The sequence below is a fragment of the Protopterus annectens genome, chromosome 4.part0 (genome assembly GCF_019279795.1).
Source record: "Protopterus annectens isolate FY-2018-M chromosome 4.part0, PAN1.0, whole genome shotgun sequence".
Classification (NCBI taxonomy): Eukaryota; Metazoa; Chordata; order Ceratodontiformes; family Protopteridae; genus Protopterus; species Protopterus annectens.
The window spans coordinates 1725771556-1725796502 of NC_056733.1; the positions used below are offsets into that span (position 1 = coordinate 1725771556).

Sequence of the window (24947 nt, forward strand, 5' to 3'; positions counted from 1 at the left end):
TGACCAGCTGCTTCCTGCTCCACTGGTTTCTTCTTAATTTGGATGCCCATTGATCTATCCTGCTGTGGCATTTTCTGAGTTAGATCTTCTACACTGAATCTTTTACCTTGCAGGTACTCATTAACCTCAGCTTCTATTTCTTCAACTTCTCATCAATAATCTTCTTTTCCACTTTTCATTTTTGTCTTCTTATTTTTTGTATTGTAAAGTATTCTATGTCTGCATTCCTTAGCCTGTTTTTCTCTTCAGATATCTTTGGTGCTGCTCTTTTTGTATTGATTAGTTTTGGTTTCTCTTCTGCATAAATATTACACCATATTAAATCTCTTTTCTTTCCCATGCCTATATTTCTTCTTCAGATGTCTCCTGATCTTCCTGTTTCTCCTTACTTTGTGAACTCATTCTATCATGCTGTGATGTAACCTGTGTTAGACCTTCTACCCTAAATCCTTCACTTTTCAGGCATTCCATAACTTCAACTTCTATTTTTTTTAATTTATACTTTACTAATCTTCTTTTCTACATTCCCTCTTTGTGATATTATTTGTTTATTGTGAAATTTTCCATATCTGGATGCCTTTGCCTGTGCTGCTCTTTGAATATTTTTTGGGCTGCCCTTTTTTGTATTCATTAATTTGGGTTTTGACTTTGCATTAATATTGCACTGTATCAAATCAACCTTTCTTTCTCATCTACATATTTCTTTTTTATACTTTTCAAAAATCTCTAGGTTTTGTTTGTTTTTTATTTGAAGCTTCTGACAGTTTTTCTTGTGGAAGTATTTTTCTTTCCTTTAATTTCTCTCTTAATCTTTTTGTATAGCATGTGTCTGGAAATTCTGGGCTTTTTGCATAATAGTAACTATACATAATTGCTTTATTATCCTCAACAGTCCACTCCAGCATCTTTATAGCTCTTCTTCTTCTTCTTTGGCCTAACAGTTTTTGTGATCTGTGTGGTGTGCTACATCCTCCTCCTCCTCCTCCCCCTGGGCCTTGCCTGGCTCTACTGTAAGAATGTTTCTGTATTCTGAGGATTCTAAACAGTCATTTTCTCCAGTCCTGGCACCATTGCACTTACAAGAATTGGGCACTTTTTTATCCTGGGTCTTGTGCATCCAGCTATCTTTTCTAAATTTTGACCTACTTCTGTCCATGATGTATGCTATATAAAATACAGTCTATTTATCAGTGTTGTCTTGATGAGATTTTGTGAAAAACAGGGCCCACCTCGTGAAGGCACTCACTAAGACTTGAGGATGAATTCAGTTTTAGCAATACTACTCTCCTTTGCTTGCTGAGTTATCATCTCTCCATTCAGGCCTCTGTTTATGTCACAGGGTAGGTTGAGAGCCCTAGGGGAAATTATTGTTGTCCCATTTGAATTGAAGATGTCCATAATTTACAGAAGGGAAGTGTCTGAGACTGCTCTGTAGGGCAGCCATAAGTGATCTCTCAGCAGCTTGCATGATACTGAGTACAGTGACAGATATGTCAGTCTTTCCATGTATGTCATATTTGGTGGCCTGGGAGTCTCTCAGGCACAACCCTGTGCTTTCTCCAATTGCTGCAGGTATCTGGTGAGGTAGAGAGACGTGAGATTTGTACTCCATTATTGGTGTGGTAAGTGCAGAGTACAGCAGAGGTATGACTGTCCTAGTCTTGGATGTGATGTCCATATGTATGTGTGCAATCCAGATTGTGTGCATCACCACTATGAGCACATGATGATGAAAGTGTAGATTGCCATCAGCATGTGTTTGCAAGTCACACAACGCTGTGTTTGAGCATTGGGGTGCTATGTATATCATAATTATCAGGGGTACTTCATTGACAAAGGTGACAGAGTCATTACATGCTTAAAGTTCATTCCATGAGTTTGTCACCAGTCAGCAGTCTGTGTTAGCCCCTACTGTAACTTGTCACCATCACTGGGGAACTCTTTATGAGTGCACCTAGTTAACAATCATCTCCAAACATGGTAAACCACAGGCCATCTACTGTTGCCTGTGCTTCAAGGAAGTATTTCTCAAACAGTTGAGGGCCCAGCATGGAGTCTTGTGGTATTCCACTGGTGAGTGGGCTAGTGGTAGAGGTGCAGTCCCCAACTTTGAGAGTGCGTGTTCTGTCATTGAGCCAGTTGGTTATCTATCAAATACTGTATGGCCTATTTCACAGATGGGAGATCTTCACTATGAGACATGAATGGGGATAGTGTCTAAGACCTTAGATAACTCAACGTAGACAGTATGTCCTGTTATCCATCATTCACGTCTTTGGGGTTACTATCCAAGAAGTCCACAAAGATCAATAAGCAAGATCTACCCTTGCCAAACCCAAAATGGATAGAGTCATGTGTGGTGAAGGTCACCTCTCCCTCTGTAGATATGGCCCCTGCTGATTCCTGCAGTAGCCAGGCAGATAAGGCTTTTTAGCATATGGGTCAATAGTTGTAGTTCAGCATGTTACCTGACTGATGTGCAATGCATAGCACACAACATTTGATATTACATTTTGCAGTGTGGCTTATATATGTGTGTGGAAAATGTACTGAGACCCCATGTTTGTAGTGCTTGGAGGGATGCCAACAGACGGATGTATTTTAAAAATATTACATACAGTTAGAGAGGACCTTCAGTTTGCAATGTTTCTGCATGTACTTTCATGTTATACAAAGGAAGTAGACAGTAAACAGCAGAAACACAGCACAATCTATGCATTTCCATAGCACAAGGAGCAGCAGGTTAGCTCAATGGTTAGCAAAGTGTATACACATGTGAGATACACCTGTCTGTGCACTGCTCACGAGACACATTGCTAAAGTCTCACAGTTAGTGTTTAGTCTGTGGCATGCACCTGCTACTTAACTGACTCTGTGGCAGCAGGTGTTAATGCAGTGATACCTTCCTTTTCAGGGCCAGATGGTACTGGGTTTGAATATAACTGAATCAAACACTTTTAAGTACTTTCGTATTGCCATTACTGCCCATCAGTGTGCAATGAGCACCACCGCACAAAAATGCATTAAAGAAAACAAATGGGGAAGATAAGACAGTGGTGAAATGGGAATCAAGCAGGGAGAAGAACAAATGGATAGCAAAACAGGAATGTTCAGGAGGGAGGTAGGAAAACCCATAGCTATCCATGTCTTCAACAGTAAAAACTGATGATATATGCAGAATATTAGCTGAATTTGGACTGTCACCTCGAGAGAGGGGTGACCATAGCACACTCATGTTGTTTAGCCAAAAGGACTGAATTAAGTTTGGCAAAAAGACACATGTGTGAAATGGCATTTTTTTTCCTGAGAGAGATTAATGTTGAGAAAGGTACGCAGGTATGTTTGGGTCTGGTAAGTTGGGTAGGTGAGGAAAGAACTGCAGACAGCAAAACAAACAAGACAAGACACAGGGACAGTAACAGACACAAGAGTTCGGTGAACACCATAGATGGGGTGAGGGTGGGGACATCTAAGAACCATGGACCTCAAGCTGGTTAACAGTGAGAATCAAGTCCTCACCCACAGGAATGTCATCACTGTCACCTCACTCCACCACTGGCTGGAACACTAGATTTCTCCTTTTTCTCCTGGTCCTACATAAAATGAGGAAGATCAGTCCATCCATCCAGCAAAAGTGTGCACCAACAGTGCAGTACATAGCCCTCCACACCATCTCTGGCAGTTCAGCATGGGTGATAAACTTACCACTGCTGCCACTTCTACCAGAGGAAACCACTGGCCTATCATCCAGGGCAGAACCACCTGAGGGGGCAGGTAGTACAGTGGCAGCAGAGGTGGTGCTGCAAGGTTGACTCCCAGATGTGCTGGGAATTGATGCTGGGACTGGTGGACTGGGGGCAGGTGGATTGTGATGGGAAGGCCTACTGTGCTGTGGAGCATTTTTTTTCAATTAATAAGATAACACATCTTCTCTTTATCTCTACATATTAAAGTTAGTTGCTTCCATTTTGTTTTTGTTGATAATATCCATTAATGTTAAAATTATTTTGTTATTCTGGATTTGTCTGTTCCTTATTACACCTTCTTGATCTTCATTAATAGTAGAAAAAAATGTTTAGAACACTATATACTTGCTCTACCAAAATGTATAGAGATAATTAAAAAATATATATCTTAAATGTAAAGCCTCTGTTAAAATATTACCCTTTAGATTTAATTGAGATAATCAAAGGAGCAAAACAAGTTTGCCCATTACCCTATTTTACATGCTTTAGCCATAGAACCCCTTGCTGAAACTATTACAAAGAAATAACTTGATAGGGTTCAGAAGAGGCAGTCAATGTGAATCAAATTTTGTTCTATTTGTGGATATCACATTATCAATTACAGATATGAAAATATCTATGAAGAAAAGTCATTGATAGTTAAATGATTTGGAGATTTTGCAGTCAGTTTAGAAAAGTAAAGTAATATTGTTAAACAGAAAGTTTTCTAATCCCTCTAACAATGAAATCTATATTCACTGCGACACTCATGAACTGAAACATTCGGTTAAATCTTTGAATGAAAACTGGTAAACGACTAGAAGTAAAGATTTTGAAAATGGTAATATTCTAATAAATAATGGGAATAAATTAATTTTAAACTTTGAACAGATATTACAATTAATAAAAAAATTATTAGACTGTGCATATTCTTATACATTATTCAAACTACTGTTCTAACTCCCAAGAAATCTCACTTAAAATTATTAATAAGGACATTTTACCATTGTTATAGTATAAAATAGCGTAACTTATGGTCATTGCATTAATAATTGGGAAAAGGATGGAATTAAACTTTCAGATATAGAAACATATTCACTAGCAGCCATTTGCAACATAATCATTCACAGATTGGATATCCATTACTTCTGTAAATGGACATATTTACATATATCACTTGTCAAATCTAACAAGATGAAATATTCTCAAAATGTGTTAGGTACTATCTATACTAAGCTTTGGACAGTAATCTGTAATTATTTTCAATATAATATTTACAACCCTGGAAACTCTCAATAAATAAATATTCTGAGTGTTTTTAAAACATTCACTCTTCTGCAAAAGCATTGACATTTAATATGTTTTGGATATTACTTCTCCTTTTTGTACATACACAACACTTATAAAGGAGATAGGCTGAAAATAAAATCTGTGATAGTTTCTGTGGTTGGTATACCAGTTTTTCATGATAAAACCTTTAAAGATTTAACACATCTAACTGCTGAATTTGCCCTAGGACAAGATGATGAGAAATACTTGCTAGAAAATAAAAAAGTATGTTCAGAATAAATGTATAAACATTAATGGCACTTTTAATTGGACTCTACCAATGTTCCTAAATACATACAGACTGTCACTTTCAAGAGTAAAGAGCACAAAACAAAACTATCTGATCTTTAATTCTCGACAGAATATAAATGTCATGTGAATGATAGTGGAAATTTAACTTTCAATATGAAAAATCTCATGTTGAAATCTGTAGGAGACAAATCTTAGGTACCTTACTGGAGAATATTCACATGGAAGTATGTTTATAGCATCTTTTTACACTTGATAGGACTGGGAAGTTTTCTAAAGATTCTGGTTTAATATGTTGGAGATGTGAAATAAGGCAAAAGCAAACTGAAAACATGTTCATATACTCTCATATTACAATATGTTGGGGAAACATGTCAGTTTTGCAGGGCATATGGAATAATAGTAATATAGTTATCATTAAAGTGCAGATATTATCTAAAGATTCTATTACAAAAGGTGAAACCAGACCACTTTTAAATTCTTTACCTTATTCTATCAATATAAAGAAATATTATTATCCAAAATTGGGAATTGAACACTAAAACTCATTTTAAAGACTTTCCTCAACTACTAATGACAGCAGCTGATAAGGAAATTGAGCTGAAGAAGATCAAAAATTGTAACAAACATTTATAAATTCATGCTTTCAATAAAGGAGATACTGCCATTCCAGCTATCTGGAATTTTGTAAATAATTATATGTTATTTGTGAATATCAACATGATTCATATGCTAGTATTGCAAATATATTAGAACTGTATGTCATATAAGATGGTTTGTATAGGCATGTGTGCTGAAGAGGTATTTTACAAAGTGCTGTTTAAAGATATAACCACAGCATGCCCTACTGGATAAGAACAGAAATTTACCTGTACTATTGTAACTGTTTAGATATATATATATATATATATATATATATATATATATATATATATATATATATTTTAACAATGGAAACTGAAACCCAAGAGGTTACTTCAGAAAAATAGCTAAAATTAAATTACCTTATGGACACATAATACAAGGATGGTATCTTTCAGTTTTAGGGTAGCAACAGACACAATGTGTAGAACTAATAGTTTTCTGTATTGTTTTGGAAGTGTTTTATTGTTTTTTGACTTCTGGGGTCTGCCTTACATCTAAGAAAAGCCCTTGTCTATGTATTTTCACAGGTAGATGCTAAATACTACCAGCTGCATCAGTAGGGGTTTACCTGGGATAGAGTCAGATGACAAGAAATTATGTCATTTTGCAAGCTATCTCAGCAGTAGTATTTGCAATATTAATTTAGGAAGTCTCTGAGAGAGAGAGAGAGATAGTATTTTGTATTTTTCCTTTGACCTGACAACATCAAGATCCACTCAACACGTCTACCTTGCTTACTCTGAAGTAAGGTATTAGGGTATAGTAATTCTCTTATATACAGTCAGGAATATAGCAAAGCTTAGCTTAGATGTTTTTCTTTATTTATTTAAGACTGTCCTGCATTGTTGTTTTAAATATTCTTGTGACTTTGAAGTCTGATGTAACTGTAAGTATATACCGAATATTTTCTTGTTCTTTTATTATTTATTATTAAATATATTTAAACATTTCATTGTGACTGATCTATGTGAGACATACTTAAGTTCTGAGAGTACTTGCATATTTATTTGGTGACACTGTATGGGCCACTCCTAATAGCCTTGTTCTTGGTCAAGCTACTATTTGTACTGATAGTAAAATTACACATTAAGATTGGACACCCTTTGTTAAGGGTTTTAAAGTAGCTGATAAAGAGTTGGTTGGTGGCAGTAATTACTACCTTATAGTCTGGGCAGAAGGGGGCATAGCTGGTAAATCTGTGTCAGCCTTTCCCATGTGTGTGTGTGTGTGTGTGTGTGTGTGTGTGTGTGTGTGTGTGTGTGTGTGTGTGTGTAAAACAAACCTCAAAATGTGTGTGTTGGCCACTTGGGGAGGGACACGAAGCACTGGTTGGATAGAGAGGGTGCTGGAGGTCTTGAATTGGCCACTCAGTTGAGATCTCAACCCTACAGCTGTATCAGTGGGGAGTATTACTGGGGATCTGGAGAAAGAGGGAGAAATCACCTCCGGGCTGACTGTGGTGTCTGTGTGCTCTTAAGGTAAATTGCAGTTGATGCACAGAGCTGCATCTGGAAATACTAGGTGTGTACCTGTCATCCTCCCAGTGTACATCCCCCACTGGTGCTAGTGGTGAAGATTGAGCCTCCTTGATTACTGGGCCAGTAGTGGGGCATCACACATGCTACTACAATTGACAGAGAGATGAGGCACTAATGCATCAACCATCTCTTCTGTAAATTGAATGCAAGCAATTTGCATTCATCTGTATTTTCTTAGAAATGACTTATGAATATTCATAAGTTTATCATTAATATTTTTTATTATATGTTACGGTAATTACTGTGCATATCTATCTCTATATTATATATAGATAGTGCAAAGGTATACATGTATTTCATGTGTCATTTATTTTAACATGGTTATATTATTAATGCAAATTATTATATTTTTATAACTGTTGGAATAAAACTTTTGTAGAGAACAATATCTCTTTTTATTGAGATTTATGTTCAAAGCCAATAAAATATGTTAAAAATAGTTATTAATATAACATCTCATTGCTAAGTAATGCTCTATAAGCTACCATTCAAAACTGCTCACAACAACTCCTGTTTAATAACTTACAAAGTAATACTCTTAAAAACTTATTTTTGCCCTTGAGGCATACCTTCATTATCTTAGAGTGCATAATATGCAACCTATGACAACACATACCAGTACTTAATACTCTATTTATAACCAAACATCCCCTCCTCTCTTCTTTCTCTTCCTCACAAGAAAACTTGGATCCCTGACCACCTTCATTATCAAGCTTCTTTTAACTCATTGTTTCACTAGTAGATCTAAATTGTTCTCCTTTTTCCTGCACTGCAAAAGCTATGACTGTCCAAACATGCATTACTGTTTTTATGCATACTGTTTTTTTTTTCTGTCTCACTGTACTGCCCCACCCTTATCGCACATCACCATAATAAATGTGTTCTGCTTCTTTCATTACTTTCAATATTGTTCAGGCTTGACATACTCTAAAACCCTGACTCTGTTGAATACTCCAGCTACAAACTATGTTCACTTTTCCATTGCTGTCTACATACATAACCGTGTTTGTCTACTCTGATCCTGCAGTTACCTTCTTTGTCCTCTAACATCACAGCACAGGTTATTACTGTGTGTAACATTCTCTAACATTCACCCATTTCATTCCACTACTTCTCACACATGACTTGCACACTTTCCTATACTTCTTCACCATTATATATACTGAACTATTGTAACATGCAGATTTCATCAGCTCATTACTTCTCACTCGTATGTCCTACCTGAATGTGTATTCTTCTACTTCCTTTGATTACTCTGCCCCCCGTTTTAGCTCTTATTACCTATTAACATCACATATCGATTTCTCCTCAGAGCCATCTACTACATATTATTCCTTTTCTAATTCTTGGAACTGATAGCATTATACTTCCCCCTTAGGTCCATAGAATTGTAAAAGTGTCTGCATCATGTAAATATACTTTAGGTTACCTAATACTGTTTGATTAATATGTACATGGTGCCATTAGCAAAATCTCATTGTGCCTGAAGTTTTCTTATTCCGGTTTTAATTAGTTATACTTGCATTTAATGTATGGCTATACAATATCTGCATTTTGTGATCTGTGTACTGTAAATATTCCAGGAGGAACCTTTATCCACAATGCCCCTGTCTCCATTATAAAATACCCTAATGGCCCTCCTCTTACCCTCAGAACAGGAGCAAGGACAGCTGTGCATTGTAATTGATCAAATTCTGCCATCCACCCTTGCACAGAAGTGCAAACTAAAAAAGATCTAAACCAACTTAAAACAGTCTACAAAATCTCAAAACTCTGATCCAAAACATCTGATACAAGAATAGTTATTGGCCTTGTCCTAGATTAAGAACACGCATTATCCATTGTTGCCTTTGGCTTTTCATTCAACAATTTTGTAATAAATAAAACAGAAAGCAAGTTTTTTCTGTCTCTGTCTGTAGCAGATAGTCATAAGCACTACTGTTTTTTTTTTTTTTTTATATACATCCAAAGAGCAAACCTGTTTCCCATAATTGCCAGAGTTCCCTACTTTACGATGTAAACTACTAACACACTCTACAGACTACTGCTTAATGATTCATGATGCTTTACAACTTATTAGAACCCACAAGAACAAAATAGATCTGCCCTTCTATATATGGAATTCATATAAAACTTGCCCTAAATTTTAAAACATTTTCCACATGGAATTCTGTCCCAGTTATTCATAGGTTCATAGGTTGGTACTAGGCTTTTGGCCCTATACAAGCCTAGCCATAACAATTCCCTGGCTATTTCTTCACACACTATTTACTTCCTTCAGAAAGTAGCTAACTTCCCACAGTTCCACAATCAAAACACCATTTTCAAAACAATCCAAGTACATGTTTCATTGTTCAAGGCTAAACAGGAACTGCATCCTGATTTCTGCTAACTAGCTGCCATTACGCTTCTTATTCATGTTGTTTTGGTGATCATGTCTTGTCTCTTGTTTAGCATCTTGATTCTTCCACTGTATCTTTAAATGCATTTATTTATTTATTTATTTTTGTTTTTACTTATTTATTTTTCTGCTGTGTTTTTGAATTTATCTGTCTTATGGTCCAGGTCATAAATGAAAAGGGAGGTTTTATAAGTTCATCCACCCAATTAACAAACTGAAATAAAAGTGCTTCATCCATCTGGCATCCTTTGTCGAGAAAACAAGTGAATAAAAAAAAAATAATTTATCATACATAAAATATTTCATGTATGTAAAGTATATTTAATATTTGCAGTATAGATATGCTTTCAAAGGGAAAAAAAGTCAAAGGTAAACCTTCAACCAGGATGAAGAATCAGGTAGCCTTTACTTTTAAGGCAGTCTAAATGACTTATAACAGCACCTCATTACAGACTAGTTTTGACCAGTACTGTTTAACCCAAAACCCATAGTCTGACCAGAACTGGAAAAGCACAGCTCCTGGGTTGTCAGCTGTTGATGGTATGAAACCTAAATGGACTTTGGAAAAAGATAGGTGGTCTGACTCAAAGATACAACTGACTAGAAGTGCACTCCTTTATTGATCCAGAACCTTTACCTGAGATTTTTGCTAAATACTTTGTTCAATAAATGTAATCAACCTCTTTCTCATCACATTTTTTGAATCGCTGCCAACTATGACATTGTAGATGCTGTCCTCTCCTTGCTGCTAAGGCAGAATGTTTTCTAAGTGCTGATCACATCTTGTACCACAAATTTCCAGTTTTCATAAATATGAGTCTTTTTTGTCCACTTATGTCTGTATGAAATTCCAGGAATTAGTAATGCAGTACCTATTGGCATCTGCCCCAAGCTTCTTAGCTTGCACAACACATTTCTTACCATTCCACTAAAGCATAACACCATTCTCTGTCTTTCTTCAGGTATGATCCTTGAACTATAGAAAGATTCAGACATTTCAACTGCAAAACTTAGCTCTAGTTCACCATGCCAGCCAGAACAATTATTCCCCTCCCAACTTTGACTAAGGATCTGGGAAAAAGAAGTAAGCTTTAAGTACTCTGCTCTAACAGTTATGACCTACAGACAAGCTACAGACAGGATTTCATGGAAGAGCACAGCACTAATACTGATCTTGACATCCTCACAGTTTGCATCAACATATAAGCTTGACAATTGCCTTACAGTACATTAAATCAGACTGAGCTGGCTTACTATACACAGGAAATCACTACAAGAATGGAATGTACATCAAATGCATCCTACATTCTATATCACATGCCAGCAATGTGACACATATCCAAGGAAGAAAGTTCAGTTTGCAAAACCAGTCCCATATCTGGCCAATAGGCCATTGATATCTGCACAGCTGGACATAACATATGCACAATTATATCATCGATGGACTAAGTGTAAGGGCAAGACATCATTAAAATAATGAGCAGTGATAAACCGGGGGTGGGGGACAGCTTTGGTAAATCTGCAAATTACATTGCAAAACAGGACAGCTAATTGCTTAAGGAAGGAAGCTTTATTTTTAAATTTATGAGAAAAAGAATGTGATAGGCATAATACAGTTGTTGGGAGGTAATGGCATCTGTAGGAAACACTCAACAAATGAATGTGTCATGCTGTAGTGGTGCAATAGTTAACGGTGCTAAGGCTAGCTTTGGTCTTTTGTTCAGGTTGCAGTGCTTTCTCCTCTTACTATCTCTCCTGATGAATGAATGTCATTCAAACAGGTTCAGTTGTCATTCCACTGAGCAGAAGAATGCTTTATCATCACTCATACCTGCAGTTGCTTTTGATAAAAAAATAGGTGCATGGATTTTCATTGTAACACCTCATCAGCAAAACACACAGGAAAAAATGTGGTCCCTCATGCACTGGAGCATACAAACAGGAATCCAAACTACAAGACAGTTCTTATCAGCAGGAACACTAGCATTATAGTTTCAAGTGGTATGCCACTGCATGCAGGCAAACTTGTGTATCTGTACTGGAAATGGCACTGACAACATAGTACAAATTTTTTTCTCCACTGCCACATCTTTTTTCAGCACTGGTGATATTCCATGATGAAAGGCATTATGTAAGACAGTGATGCTGTCCTGTTTTTCAAATATGACTAATAGCAGACCATGTATACTGACATTTGTTGACATGAAGAGAAACCTCAGTTGCCTTTGCTAGTCTTCTGTGCTGTTCTCAGTTCCTGGGTCTTTCATTGACTGACCAGTTCTCAGTTCCTGGGTCTTTCATTGACTGACCAGATTGGACCAGATAACATTCCAGGCTGCTTAACAATCTAAAATAAGACCTAACAGAACAACATGGGGTTCTCTTTAACCTCAGCATGAGCACTGGCTTTGTTCCAGCAGAGCAGAGAAGAGCAACAATAATCCTCTTGCACAAAGGGGTCCATCGACCGACCCTGGGAACTATAGACCCATACGCCTAGCCAGCCTTATCTGCAAGGCCGTGGAAAGATCATCATAGACATTATCAACAAGGATAAAGGTGACCTTCAAACTCTTGACATGACCCAGTTTGGCTTTGTCAAGGGTAGATCATAACATTGAACCTAGTGGGCTTCTTTGGGAATGTCACCAAAGCCCTGGATGAAGTCAAAACAGCATATACTGAATTTCTTGACTTCGCCAAGGCTTTTGACACAATCCCCCACTCAGGCATTACCGAGAAATTCTCTCAGCTGGGGAAAAACCCATACATCACTAGATGGGTAGCCAACTGGCTCACCGACAGAATGCATACTGTCAGAGTTGGATTTCCATCTCTACCAGTAGACTAGTTACCAGTGGCGTATCACAAGGATTTGTGCTGGGCCCTCTTTTGTTTGGACACTATTTATCAGAAGTCCAGGTGAAAATAGATAGCCTGTGGTTCACCAGGTTCACTGATGATTGCAAACTGGGCACAATCATCGAGCCCCCAAATTATGTTAAAATCTTACAAAAGGGGCTAACACAGACAAATGATTGTTGCCAAAGTCACGGACTAAAACTAAATGCAAAAAAGTGCAATATTATCCCCTGTGGCAAAGAAGAGGTCCCTGCAAATTACAATATTGGCAGCGCCTCCAAGCTCAAACCCAGTAGTATGAAATTTGGAAAGACAGGTTGATAGCAATCTAAACTTCGATGACCATGTATCCACAGTGGTAAGGAAAGCCTTCTACATTGCACATCTCATAAATAAGTCCATTACAGCCAAGACTAAGGACGTTATCACTCCTCTGTACTTGACCCTCATCAGACCACTATTTATTTATTTATTATTTATTTTATTGTGTTTATTTATTTATTTATTTTACATTTGTTGACCTGGATAGTCTGACTGGATGTATGTCTATTTTCAGCAGAGGCCCGGGGAGAAAATCTCCAAGATAATAATACACATTGAACGTTTAGTAAATGCTAGTTTCAAGCAGATTACAGTCATAAGCAAGACCAGCATTTAGCACATATAGTACTAACTTATTATAAAACACTTTACAAAACATAACATTATTTTCAAAGTTATATATACATACAGTTACATTCAGGTTTAAGACACATTGAGCAGCAGTTATACAATTGACCCTTCCTGAAATGATGTAGAAAAAAGTTAGAAGTAGTTGAAGGTAAGGCACCTAAGTAATAGAGATGTCACTAGTAGGGGATAGTGCAATGACATAACCAATGAGCTTTGAAGTATTTCTTGAGTTTGTTTTTGAATCAAGTTACTGAGGGTTCTAGGGTCAAGTCAGCTGGGAGTCTGTTCCATGTTTTTCCAACAGAGATGGCAAACAGGGAGTCCCCAGCTGAGTAGTTTGATTTGTATGTTTGAACTAGGAGTCTAGTGGATGATCACAGTGGGCGGGTGCTGGTGTAGGGGATGATAATATTTTTTAGTGCAGGTGTATTTTCTGGTTGGTAAAGGACTTTATGTGCCACTATTAGCTGGTTGAACTGCAGTAGGCTAGGCAGTTCAAGCCATCCTAGGCGATTTAATTTGTTACAGTGGTGTGTCCGGTAGGCTGTGCAAGTAGCAAATCTGGCAATGTTGTTATACAGGATGATAGTTTATTAAGATCTGTTTTGTTTAAGTTGGAGAATAGAGGTGAGGTGTTGAGAAGAGTTGATAGTAGATGGGAACGGGTAATTGCAGTTCTAGCAAGTGGGGTAAGGAAAGGTTTGATTCTGTAAAGAGAGCCAAGTTTTTTTATTAATGGTTTTGATAGTTTGATTGATATGCACATCAGATTTCAGGTTGTTATCAACTATGACACCCGGTAGTTTAGTTTGGGCTTCTGGGGAGATGATAGTGCCATTGTTAGCGGTTATGTTGAAGAATGGCAGGGGGGTGCTGCGTGTGGGGCACAAGAGGATCAGCTTAGTTTTACTGGGGATTAGGATTAGATGTTGATTGGAGAGCCATTTTTCCACTGTATTGAAGGTATTTTGGGTCAATGTGAATAAAGTAGCTGGTGAGGTATCAGAACAAATCAAGATGGAGTCATCCACATATTGAATACAGGTGGCATCTGAATGAAGGTCTTTGATAAATATGGAAAAAAGAAGGGGTCCTCGTATCGAGCCCTGGGGGACTCCTAATGTGATGGGTAGGCGAGATGATAGCTTGTCTTGCCATAGGACTGACAGCTGCCTACCCTGCAGATAGGATTGGAACCATTGGAGTGTATGGTTGTTTAAGGAGAAGGCCTTCAAGGTATTTATAAGCATTTTGTGATCAATCATGTCAAAAGCCTTGAATAGATCTAGAAAGAGTGCTGAGGATAGTTTGTTATTATTGCGGTTGTGGTTGATGACCTTAGAGAAAGAAAGGAGGGCAGAAGTATTTCTGTGGTGTGGCTTAAAGCCATGCTGAAAGTTGGACAACAGCTTGTTCTGTGTGAGGTAGTGCATGAGCTGTATGTGTACACACTTCTTGATAATTTTAGCTAGAGGTGACAGAATAGCTATGGGTCTAAAGTTTGACAGTTCAGTGGAACTTCCTCCTTTATGGAGAGGTATGACATGGGAGATTTTCCATATAGTGGGTACAGTAGCTTCAGATATAGCTCTGTTGATCAAGATTGAGATGGGGTATGCTATAGTGTCAGCAACCTTTTAAGATAGTCTGCTGGGAAGAGGTCGGCAGCCAGGGTGGTGGGTCTTAGTTCTTAAGTAAGGCATGAATAAGTTGAGTAGGAACAGATTGGAAGGTAAAGTATGTTTGGGTACTGGGTGTGGCTGCATTAGAATTAGAGTCATTGGCAGAGAGTTGGCTGGCTAGAGACTGGATAGTCTCTGTGAAGAAGCTGTTGAAGTTATTAGCAATGTCTACTGGGGATTTTTGTTGGGAAGCTGAGGGGGTGGAGTGGTGATTTGGACTGGGTGGAGTAGTTTGTTCCTGCCCAGAACTTTTGAGGTTTGTTTTGGTGTTTTTGCAGTAGATGGTAGTAGTGGTTCTTTTTGTCTAAGGTTATGGATTTTTTGGTGTCATTCCTTAGCTGTCTGAATCTTAGTTGATCAAATGGGGCTTTTGTTTTTTTGGTAGGTGGCCCATGCTTTGTTTCTGAGTGAAATTTTGGTTTTGGTATCTTTAGAAAGCCATGGTGCAATATTAACTTTGGTTCTAATAGAGCGGCTAGGAGTATGGGAGTTAAGAATAGCAAAGAATTTGGTGTTAAAGTATGTTACTGCTTCATCTAGGGGGAGACGTCTTAGTACAGACCAGTTGCATGCCTTAAGTTCATTTTGAAACTTGGTGAGAATAAAATTCTTGTTGTTTCATAATGTTCTATAGGTGGGTTGGTAGGAGCAGTCTACTCTGAGCTTGATTACATAGGTGAGACACTGGTCACTTAGGTCATCCAGCAAAGTGCCTGATTTACAGGACTGAAGATACAATGGGCCTTTTTGCATGTACCTCACCAGACACCTGCAGCAGATGGAGAGACTACAGCGGTTTCTCACCAAGAAAATTCAGGGCCTATAAAACATAACCTACATGGAAAGACTGAAAATCTTGTCACTGTTCTCTGTATCCTACAGATTGCTGAGATGTGACTTGTGCTTGACCTATAGAGTCTCTGACCCTGCTGTAATGGAAATGCTGCACATCCACAAATCAAACGGGACAAGAGCCACTCACTCCAGGGATTTCAAACTAGCCTGACACATTAACCGAACATACTGGAGAAACAGATACAGCTCCCAGATATTGCCACTCCTCTGGAATAAACTCCCAATTCATGTAAAGCAGAACTCCTCAATAACGCTATGCAAGTGCAACCTAGACAATTAAATGGGAGACCATAAATTTACCCCAGGGGCAGCACCTATGTCTGGCATGGACAGGTGCAGTCAGTGCTAATCATAAACTCACTCTGCAAATAATGACCATAAAACCAAGATCAGTTAGGGAACACGGGTATAACATGGCTAGGCTTGTAAAGGCCCTAGGGCCATTAGCCTAGTAACCTCCTATGAACCAATAAACCTATTCTACAAAGGCATAAATGCAGAGGAAACAATAGTGATAACTTGTGGGGGCTGAAGATGCAGGTCCCATATAGATATGGTTTACCAGTGGTGTAGACATCCTAAAATGTGGTGACCTGTTCCTTGCAGATACTGCAGATCCTGGAACACCTGTCAAATTATGGAGGCAGAATATCATATGGGGTCATAAAATCAAATATTGCTAGTTGTTTGACCTCTGTCTGATGTTGCTTGTAATTAATATTTTAGACATAGCCCACACTTCTGAACATACTTCCAAATGATCTGCTCCATCTGAAACAAGCACCCACTCAGTATAATAGCTGGGAAGATGCAGTTAGCAGAATTGTATGATGGCCTTTCAATACACATCATTTGTGCATTGCAGGCTGCATTGTATTAGATAATACTCAGAGATCCACTGAGTTCAGGTTAAGGCATTGTCATACATATCTTGGGGTTTGCTGAGCAATAGGATATTCACTGGTAGCACATGTCTCCAGGATTACTTCATTCTGAGGCTGCCATGGGTATTGTAAAGTTACTGGGGTATTACAAGTAGGAAAAGACCCATATATCATGCACTTGGATGACTGGGTCAGGTATCACAGTTTGTCTTCTATAGTAAGCATGGTATAGCTGGAATGGCCCTTATCCATTGTGATGCACATGCAAATGAACATGCCCTGTTGTAGTGATGCATCATTGTAGGTGACAGTACTAAAACTAGCTGTATTTTTGTGTTCAGTTGGGCAGTGCTTCCTCTTGCTACTATATCTCTTCTGATGAATGACTGTCATTCATATAGGCTCAGCTTTCATTTTATTGGGCTTCCTTTTATCCCCTTTCATATAATCACATCAGGTTTCTAGCTTAAGCCATGGCTTCTTGCAGCACATATCTAATGAAACATGCCCTCTTAATGTCCCCTACATTCAGCAAATGGCTGCTGTTTGCTCTTTTTTTTAGTTTCTCTCTGTCAGCATTTGTCAAAGCAATTTCTTCTCTATTAAATGCAACTGTTACATCTAATCTGCAAAACAAGTAAATTTTATTTTAGGAGGGGTGTGCCTGGTAGTAAATTCAGAATCCAATGTGCACCATGTTCATGATGGTGCTATTTTGTAAATTCTGTCAATAATTTCAAGGGTGCAGTCTAAATTGTCCTCCATATCTGTTTCTCACCATTTCTTATTTTTCTATTTTCATTTTTTTCATAGTTCATTTATGCAACTACTTTCAACACTTCTATTACCCCTATGAACTGCTGCAGATAAGCCTCATTTTACATAGGATATTCTCATTGATAAAATCCACTTTCACATTGACATCTGTCACTCCTCTGCTAATACAACAAAATACCGACTGCTTTACAAGTTTCTCAAAGATCCCCTGTGGTGGAGTTAAAATTAATAAAACATAGGAGAAGCAAACCAGAAAGTTAATGGGAGCTGTCTTCACTGATCTTTTAAAGTCTTTTATTCAGTACAACATGCACTCCTAGTTTAAGAGTTGTCATTTTATGGTCTTACTTCTTTTACCCTGCAGAGACATGTAGACTATCTCTATCACAGATATTTCCTGGTTGTTTCTGTATCAGCCTCCACCTCATTTTATAAATCTGTAATTCCTACATGCTCAGGGCTCAGACCTTTAGATTAACTCCTGCAACAACACACTTAGCATTGACATCATTCCACTTTATTCTGATTGCAAGATCCTATAACCATCAGCATACCTTTTAACTGTCCAGATTTTCACAGAATGCCCAGATTTTTGCTTCATGTATTTGGTCTGTTCTTCATGAAATTTGTGATCTCCTGGATTTTTTGGCCAATTAGTGAGGACTGAATTCACTAAATAATGACAGGTATTTGAGTTTCAGACTTCATACCCTTCAGAAAATGTATGGTAACATAAGACAGTTGATTCTAACAACTTTCTACATTTATAAGACCATTATTTAAAAAATGTCCCTATTTTTGGTGGCTTCCTCCTCCCGTTATTGTTTGCTTTGTCCAGATTGTTTGTGTTAAGAGGTTGAGAGCTATGGTCATCAGGAAATCTACAGTCTCTGATTACCTTTTCTCTTAAACATAGAATTAATTATCTTTGCATATCCATGAAACAGCTATGTCTTAAAATGAATATAGGTCAGACCAAAAAGTACTGCATAGCACTTAGTATTTACAGGGATAAATTAAGCAACATTGGCCGTCATTAATAGCCCATTAGAAAGCTTTCACACATACAAGCTCCTCGGTTTAACCCACACACTACTCATTCATAAGGCTCATGCTGCCATTGAAAAGTCACAATGGATTACCTGTGTTACACAATTAAGAAATATAAATGTGATCAGTTCAATTATATAATTAAGTATAAATATGATCGGTTCGATTACACAATGAAAAAAATAGGAATACAAAAAGTAAAATAAAATCACTGTGGGCAGTATGTAGGAAAAAAGGCTAAAGATACTGTTAAAAAGGGTGTCATCCTCCTTGTACTTCAATACACATCATCCATAGTCAAATGTTCAGATATTGCAGAAAAAAAATCAGATTTATAAAGGGGACTCAGAGGCAAAAATCTGATTCACTTTAAGACATAATTGTATCCGGGCATGCAGTGCATAGTCATTCCATTGTATTACCAAAAATGTATAAATCAAAGACTGGGAATTTTCTTATTCCATTGGGATCATGTAATCAATTTAAAAAGGCTTGTTGTCATTGTTAAGTGTGATGTCAGTAGAGTCAATCAAAAATGAAAAAATGAAACAGATGTCTTAGCACTGAGCCTAGAGAACTCCAGATTCTATTTCTAAATTTATTAATAATGGTAGGTGACTACTGATTTCTTACAGGACAGCTCTTCCTGTTAGTACATTATTCTATAAGCTAATAAATGCTGACTACTATAAAGCAATCAGGCAACTGACTGCAATGAAACAATGTACAAGACTGCTGAGATCAGCTGATTCTCTTGTCGTATCTCCTATACTTCTTCCATTATACTTTAACATAAACACTGCTAGTGTATCCCTCTGAGGACCATCACAGGTTCACAGGATCATAAGTTAATACTAAGAAGATGGGTTGAGCAGCCATATGTAATCTAGCCATGCTCCCTAGGCAGTATTATCGGTAGGTTTACCTGAATTCTGTCTAAGGGCATACTACTACAGTAATTCATATTGTGAGTGCATGTAAACCTCTTTAGTCGTCAAGGTTTAACCTGAGGAAGTATAAAATGCTATGCTGCTTAACATGCAAGAGTAGTTTATTCCATATGTAGGGAATCCTATTTGTAATCATCATTTCCTTTCATGGTGGCCTGTCTATTTTACAATTTAAGTTAAGAGTTTTGGTCCATTTCTGATATTACTAGTTTTTCTGATGTGTGAAAGGTCTAGAAAAAAAAATCAAGGTCTTTCTTAGCCAGAAAGGCAAGAAACAGATCTTCATTTAGGACATTGTATGATATGGATAATGATGTAATTCATCCTAGGCTAACTGTCCTTGTGGGCCATTTTAAGCCTAGCCAATTAGTCCATATGAGAATCAAACCCTGCACCTTGTGTTTGCAAGGCAAACACCTTAACCACGGTTTGGTCTAACTAAGTAAGTAAGGGAATCCAGCCCATTGATTCTTTTGGTTAGAAAATGCTGAAGACCTTCAAGCTGTGATATGTGTTTAGTAGGATACATGTCAATAAGAGCATTACATTCAGCAATGAACCTAATAAGAGAGGACTATTGTGGGGACTAAGATTAGATCATTTTCAATTAAAGTCCCTAAATGTTGAAAAACTGCACTGATATTAAAACATTGAGAAATATTTGTCTTCCAAAGTCTAATGTTATGGCTAGAACACTAGCTGCTGGCTCTAACTCTTTAACAATACAAGTGTCCATAAGGGAATCGTCAATGTCATCCAGTTTACAGTCCCACACAAATTTGGTCAAGCACAATCACTGGGCATTTATCTGTACACTACAGAAGTAGATGTTAAAGAAAATGGCACTCAGTATAGAACCCTGAGGAAACATAATAGTGTCTTATCTCTTGGTTAGAAATGTACCACCAAGTGTCTCTCTGTGTACAATCAGGAAATCAATCAGCAATCCATTGAGTAATATCAGTCTAACTCTAGGACTTTCTCAGGCAATATTAAACTGCATCAGACTATGTATACCCTTTCCTCTCAGCTCAGTTTCTTTCTTGACCAGAGTCAAAATGCATGTGATCCCCTCTCAGCTGAAGTTCTTATTTGGCCAGAGGCAAAATGCTGTCATATAGGTACTGTTACTTAAGGAATTCAGTTCTGTCTAAGCTTGTTTGTTGGTCATGACTGAGCACTCAGTGATGTCTGCAACGGTAATGTATTCATGCATATTAATGTATGCATACTCTAATGGACAAGCTAGCATTATATGGTTATTGTGCATTTAAGATTTGTTGTTTCTCTTTCCTGTAACAAGTTCATGACTGAAAAAGGGTCTTAATGATCCATCTCACCTACCTGTAAGTAAGGAAGTAAAGTAAGTAAACAAACCCACAAACATGCACACCCAGTTTACGACTTCTGTGGAGTTTAATCTTCAAGACCATGAAACACGAATACTTTCAGTTAGGTAACAACGCAGAAATTCTAGAATTTCTTACCTATGTCATTGTTGAAAGTAGAGTAGTCAAAATTATCATGCACAATGTAACTTTGTACTTCAAAAGTAATGCTGTTTTCATTGCTTCTGTTAAACTGTTCCTGTCCTAGTACGACATGCATCTGTGATACTAGGGGTCTGTAAGAAACATAGAAAAGTAATGATTACAAATATAATTTCATGGACAAAATGTAACCATGAAGCTGCATTATAATACAAGCCAACTAAATCACACTTTTAAGAATGATGTATGTGTATGCAGGATATTAATAGTCCATCCCTTTATATATGTAATGGGCTGACCATCCCTCTGTGGAATGCAAATCATGTATATGTTGTAGATGAATATAAGCAGTGCAAATGTAGGTAGACTTAAACAAGTATACAAAGTTACACTCACATAAATGGCATAGAACTCAGAAGAATTAAGTGCAGTGTATTTTAAAAAAACCTTACTGCTACATATTAAATGTGTTTTTTGCATGATGCAAGTCCACATCTGCTTCACTTTGTGAAGGGTTTCAATCCCCTATTGTCACTACTTATGTATACCTACTCTAAGATTGCTGGACCATTTAGTTTTTATACCTGTTTCATGTCTACGTGCAATGATATGCAAATATTTCCATGAAAGCATTTTAGGAGATATAGCAAGCAACAAGTTCCAAAAGCCTGCTATGAGTTCTGGCAGAGGAACAGCTAACAACACCAATGTATTATTTAAGATAACATCATTCCCACAAATAACTTTTCATATCCTCTTAACTTCCTTCCAAAAAGAGTTACCTTTGGACATGAAATGAAAATGTACCTAGTCTACCACTACAAAGAGAAGCTCAATATATTTCTTGGTCTGAAGCCCCAACAAACATTCAGGCCACCTGATCAGGGGTAAGAGCACGAAATGGGCCTTCCATCAAGCAAATAACTGTAGAGGAAGTAAACATAGCAAAGTCAAATAGCAGGGAACCTTAATCCAGAAAGGCAAATCTTTCAAAACAAAGAGTCAAACTCCATGGCTAGTAGGAAGCATAGGGTGGAGACCAAGTATCCCTCATACTAATATTAAAGTAAGAAACTACTGAGCTTTAAAATCGGCACAGACATTGAATGGAATGACATATAAACCACAGAGGTCCTCTGTGTGTCTAGTGTTATCCCTAACACTTGGCATTGCTTCCATTATTAATGAGTATCTGAAAAGCAAGACAGTGTGCTTAGCTTTGATCAAAAGAAGGCATGTTTACACAAATGGCAGAGCCTTCTCCTGAATGTTCAGTATTCTTAATTTGTGACCCTTCCTAGTCGAGTCAGTAAATCTGTTCTTCCCAAACATTTAAACATTTTTCAGGTGATGGACTTATCTCCATGGAAGTTTAACCACTTCTGTCTGAATCCCCAAAATAATTTTGTGAGTACATCAGAACCTCTTAGCAACCTTGATACATAAAAATTGACAACATCAACTGCTCTAGACTTATTTTCACATCAGACAGTAGGCTACATCTTTCCCCCAAACTTGTTCTATACTTCATGAAGTTCATAACAAAAAAAATGCCAAAAGGATAGACATGAAGTCTAGTTACAAAGAAAAAAAATGGATCTTGCAACTGAATCTCCCCTCTTGACTTATTTTTTTACTATTTCCAATTTAATGCAAGGATGTCCAGCAGAAATTGGAAATAAATCTGTTTACATTGATTAAAAGTTTTAATTAGTAATTAGGAAACATCTGGTCAGAGTGAAGGATGGACTCTCATGAACTTCTTCAGCAAATCAATGGCTAGTATAGAGGTGCAAGAGGAGTGGTCAGCAACAAGTGTGATACCCGTGTGCTATATGGATGTAAAAGAAAAAGTCTGTGGGTTTTTAATGTATCAGTTTTGAAATTTAACAGATACTGTCTGGAAAGAAATCCTGAGTAGAAGACTGTGCATGGTCATAGAGGAGAACAATTTCTAGCATATTGATTAGGATGGGACTCTGGCCAGGAGTTATCACTCAAACCTGACTCAATATTATAACGGACTAACTGACTTCCAGATGCCAACCACTATCAGTCAATATAGTCTACTTAGACTTCAGAAAAGCATTTGGCTGAGTCCTACACAGGAGGTTAAACAGTGCATTAGGAAACAAGTAGTGAATATGGTAGGAAGCTAAATCTTAAAATAAGTGAAAAGGTCTGACAGTTGTAAACTACCTACCAAACTGCTTTTTATTTGTTAGGTTAGTTGCAAACTATCTTCAAAAACAAAACAGATCAACATTTAAATTGCTTACCAACCATCTATAATTGATTTCTTAACAACAACTTGGAAACTAATTGTCAATCTGTTCTGTTTTTTAGAAGTATTTTGACTACATTTAAAACACAATGTTTGATATTTTGCAAGTTACCTGTAAAAAACTGCAATCATTTAATGATGGACTGTAAATTGACAAACTGTTCTTAATCAGTTACCAACATAAAAGGGTGAAGGAGTGCCGAATGGGTATATTATCCAGGCCAGCAGATTTCCTTATTACAGCTCTGCAGGAGGCTTACAGGAAATCTGGAAGGGTTGGTTAAAAACTAAGTCAGAGAACATGAAGACCTGTGTGTGTGTGTGTGTGTGTGTGTGTGTGTGTGTGTGTGTGTGTGTGTGTGTGGGTGGTGCATATGCATGTGAGACGCCAGAAGTAAACATTGACATATGACATGGTAGATGTTTACTAATGGATGTTTGTTTGTATTGTGAGTGGGCATTTCATATAGCAAAATATATTGTTATAAACTGTAACCAAGGTGTACTATAACTACGACATGAGTAAATACAAAAATATCCAAAATAAACATATTCTCTCAAATAATTTTCTACGTGAAGGCATATTTATTTGTTAGGTAAGGGCAAGTTAGAGTTTGTGTGAGAAGGATACAACTTAATCCAGTCTCAGAGACTGTTAAAATGTCTTTACGTTTTTTAATTTCTCCAAGTCTTTTGGGTTTCTAATACCATGACTGAAATGGACCCCATTCCTAAGTTATCATCATCATCTTCTTTTGGCTGTACCTGTTAGGAGTCACCACAGCGGATCATCTGTTTCTATTTCTTCCTGTCCTCTGCATTTTGATCTGTCACACCAACCACCTGCATGTCATCTCTCACCACATCCATAAAACTTATCTTAGGCCTTCCTCTTTTCCTGTTACCTGGTAGCTTCATCCTTAGCATCTTTTTCCCAATATACTCAGTATCCCTCCTCAGCACATGTCCAAACCAATGTAATCTTGCCTCTCTGGCTTTGTCTCCAAACCTTCCAACCTGGGCTGACCCTACTTATTTTTAATCCTGGTCACCCTTGTTACACTCAGTGCAAATCTTAACATCTTTAACTCTGCCACATCCAGCTCTAACTCCTGTCTTTTTCTCAATGCCACTGTCTCCATCCAATATAACATAGCTGGTCTCTCTACGCACTTGTAGACCTTCCCTTTCACTGTTACTGGTACTCATCTGTCACACATCACTCCTAACACTCTACTCCACCCACTCCATTCTGCCTGTACTCTGTTCTTCTCCTCTCTTCCACACTCACCATTACTCTGAACTATTGATCCCAAATATTTAAACTCATCCACCTTCATCACCTCTACTCCTTGCAACCTCACCTCTATCCTCTCTCTCATTCACACACATATATTCTGTTTAGTTCTGCTGGCATTCATTCCTCTTCTCTCTAGAGCATATCTCCATCTCTCCAGGGTCTCCTCCCCCTGTTCCCTACTCTCACTACAGATCACAATGTCATCTGCAAACATTATAGTCCACGGGGACTCCTGTCTGATATCGTCTGTCAAC

The 24947-nt window shown here is 37.6% G+C and overlaps 1 protein-coding gene across 2 annotated transcripts in view; it reads right to left on the reverse strand.

Annotated features, from left to right (window-relative positions):
- F12 (coagulation factor XII) overlaps positions 1-24947 on the reverse strand; it is a 921608-nt gene that overhangs the window by 200259 nt on the left and 696402 nt on the right. For both annotated transcript variants that reach the window (XM_044069447.1, XM_044069448.1), the window contains one exon: positions 21107-21243. In XM_044069447.1, coding sequence (XP_043925382.1) covers positions 21107-21243 — 137 coding nt within the window. The remainder of the gene's footprint in view (positions 1-21106; positions 21244-24947) is intronic.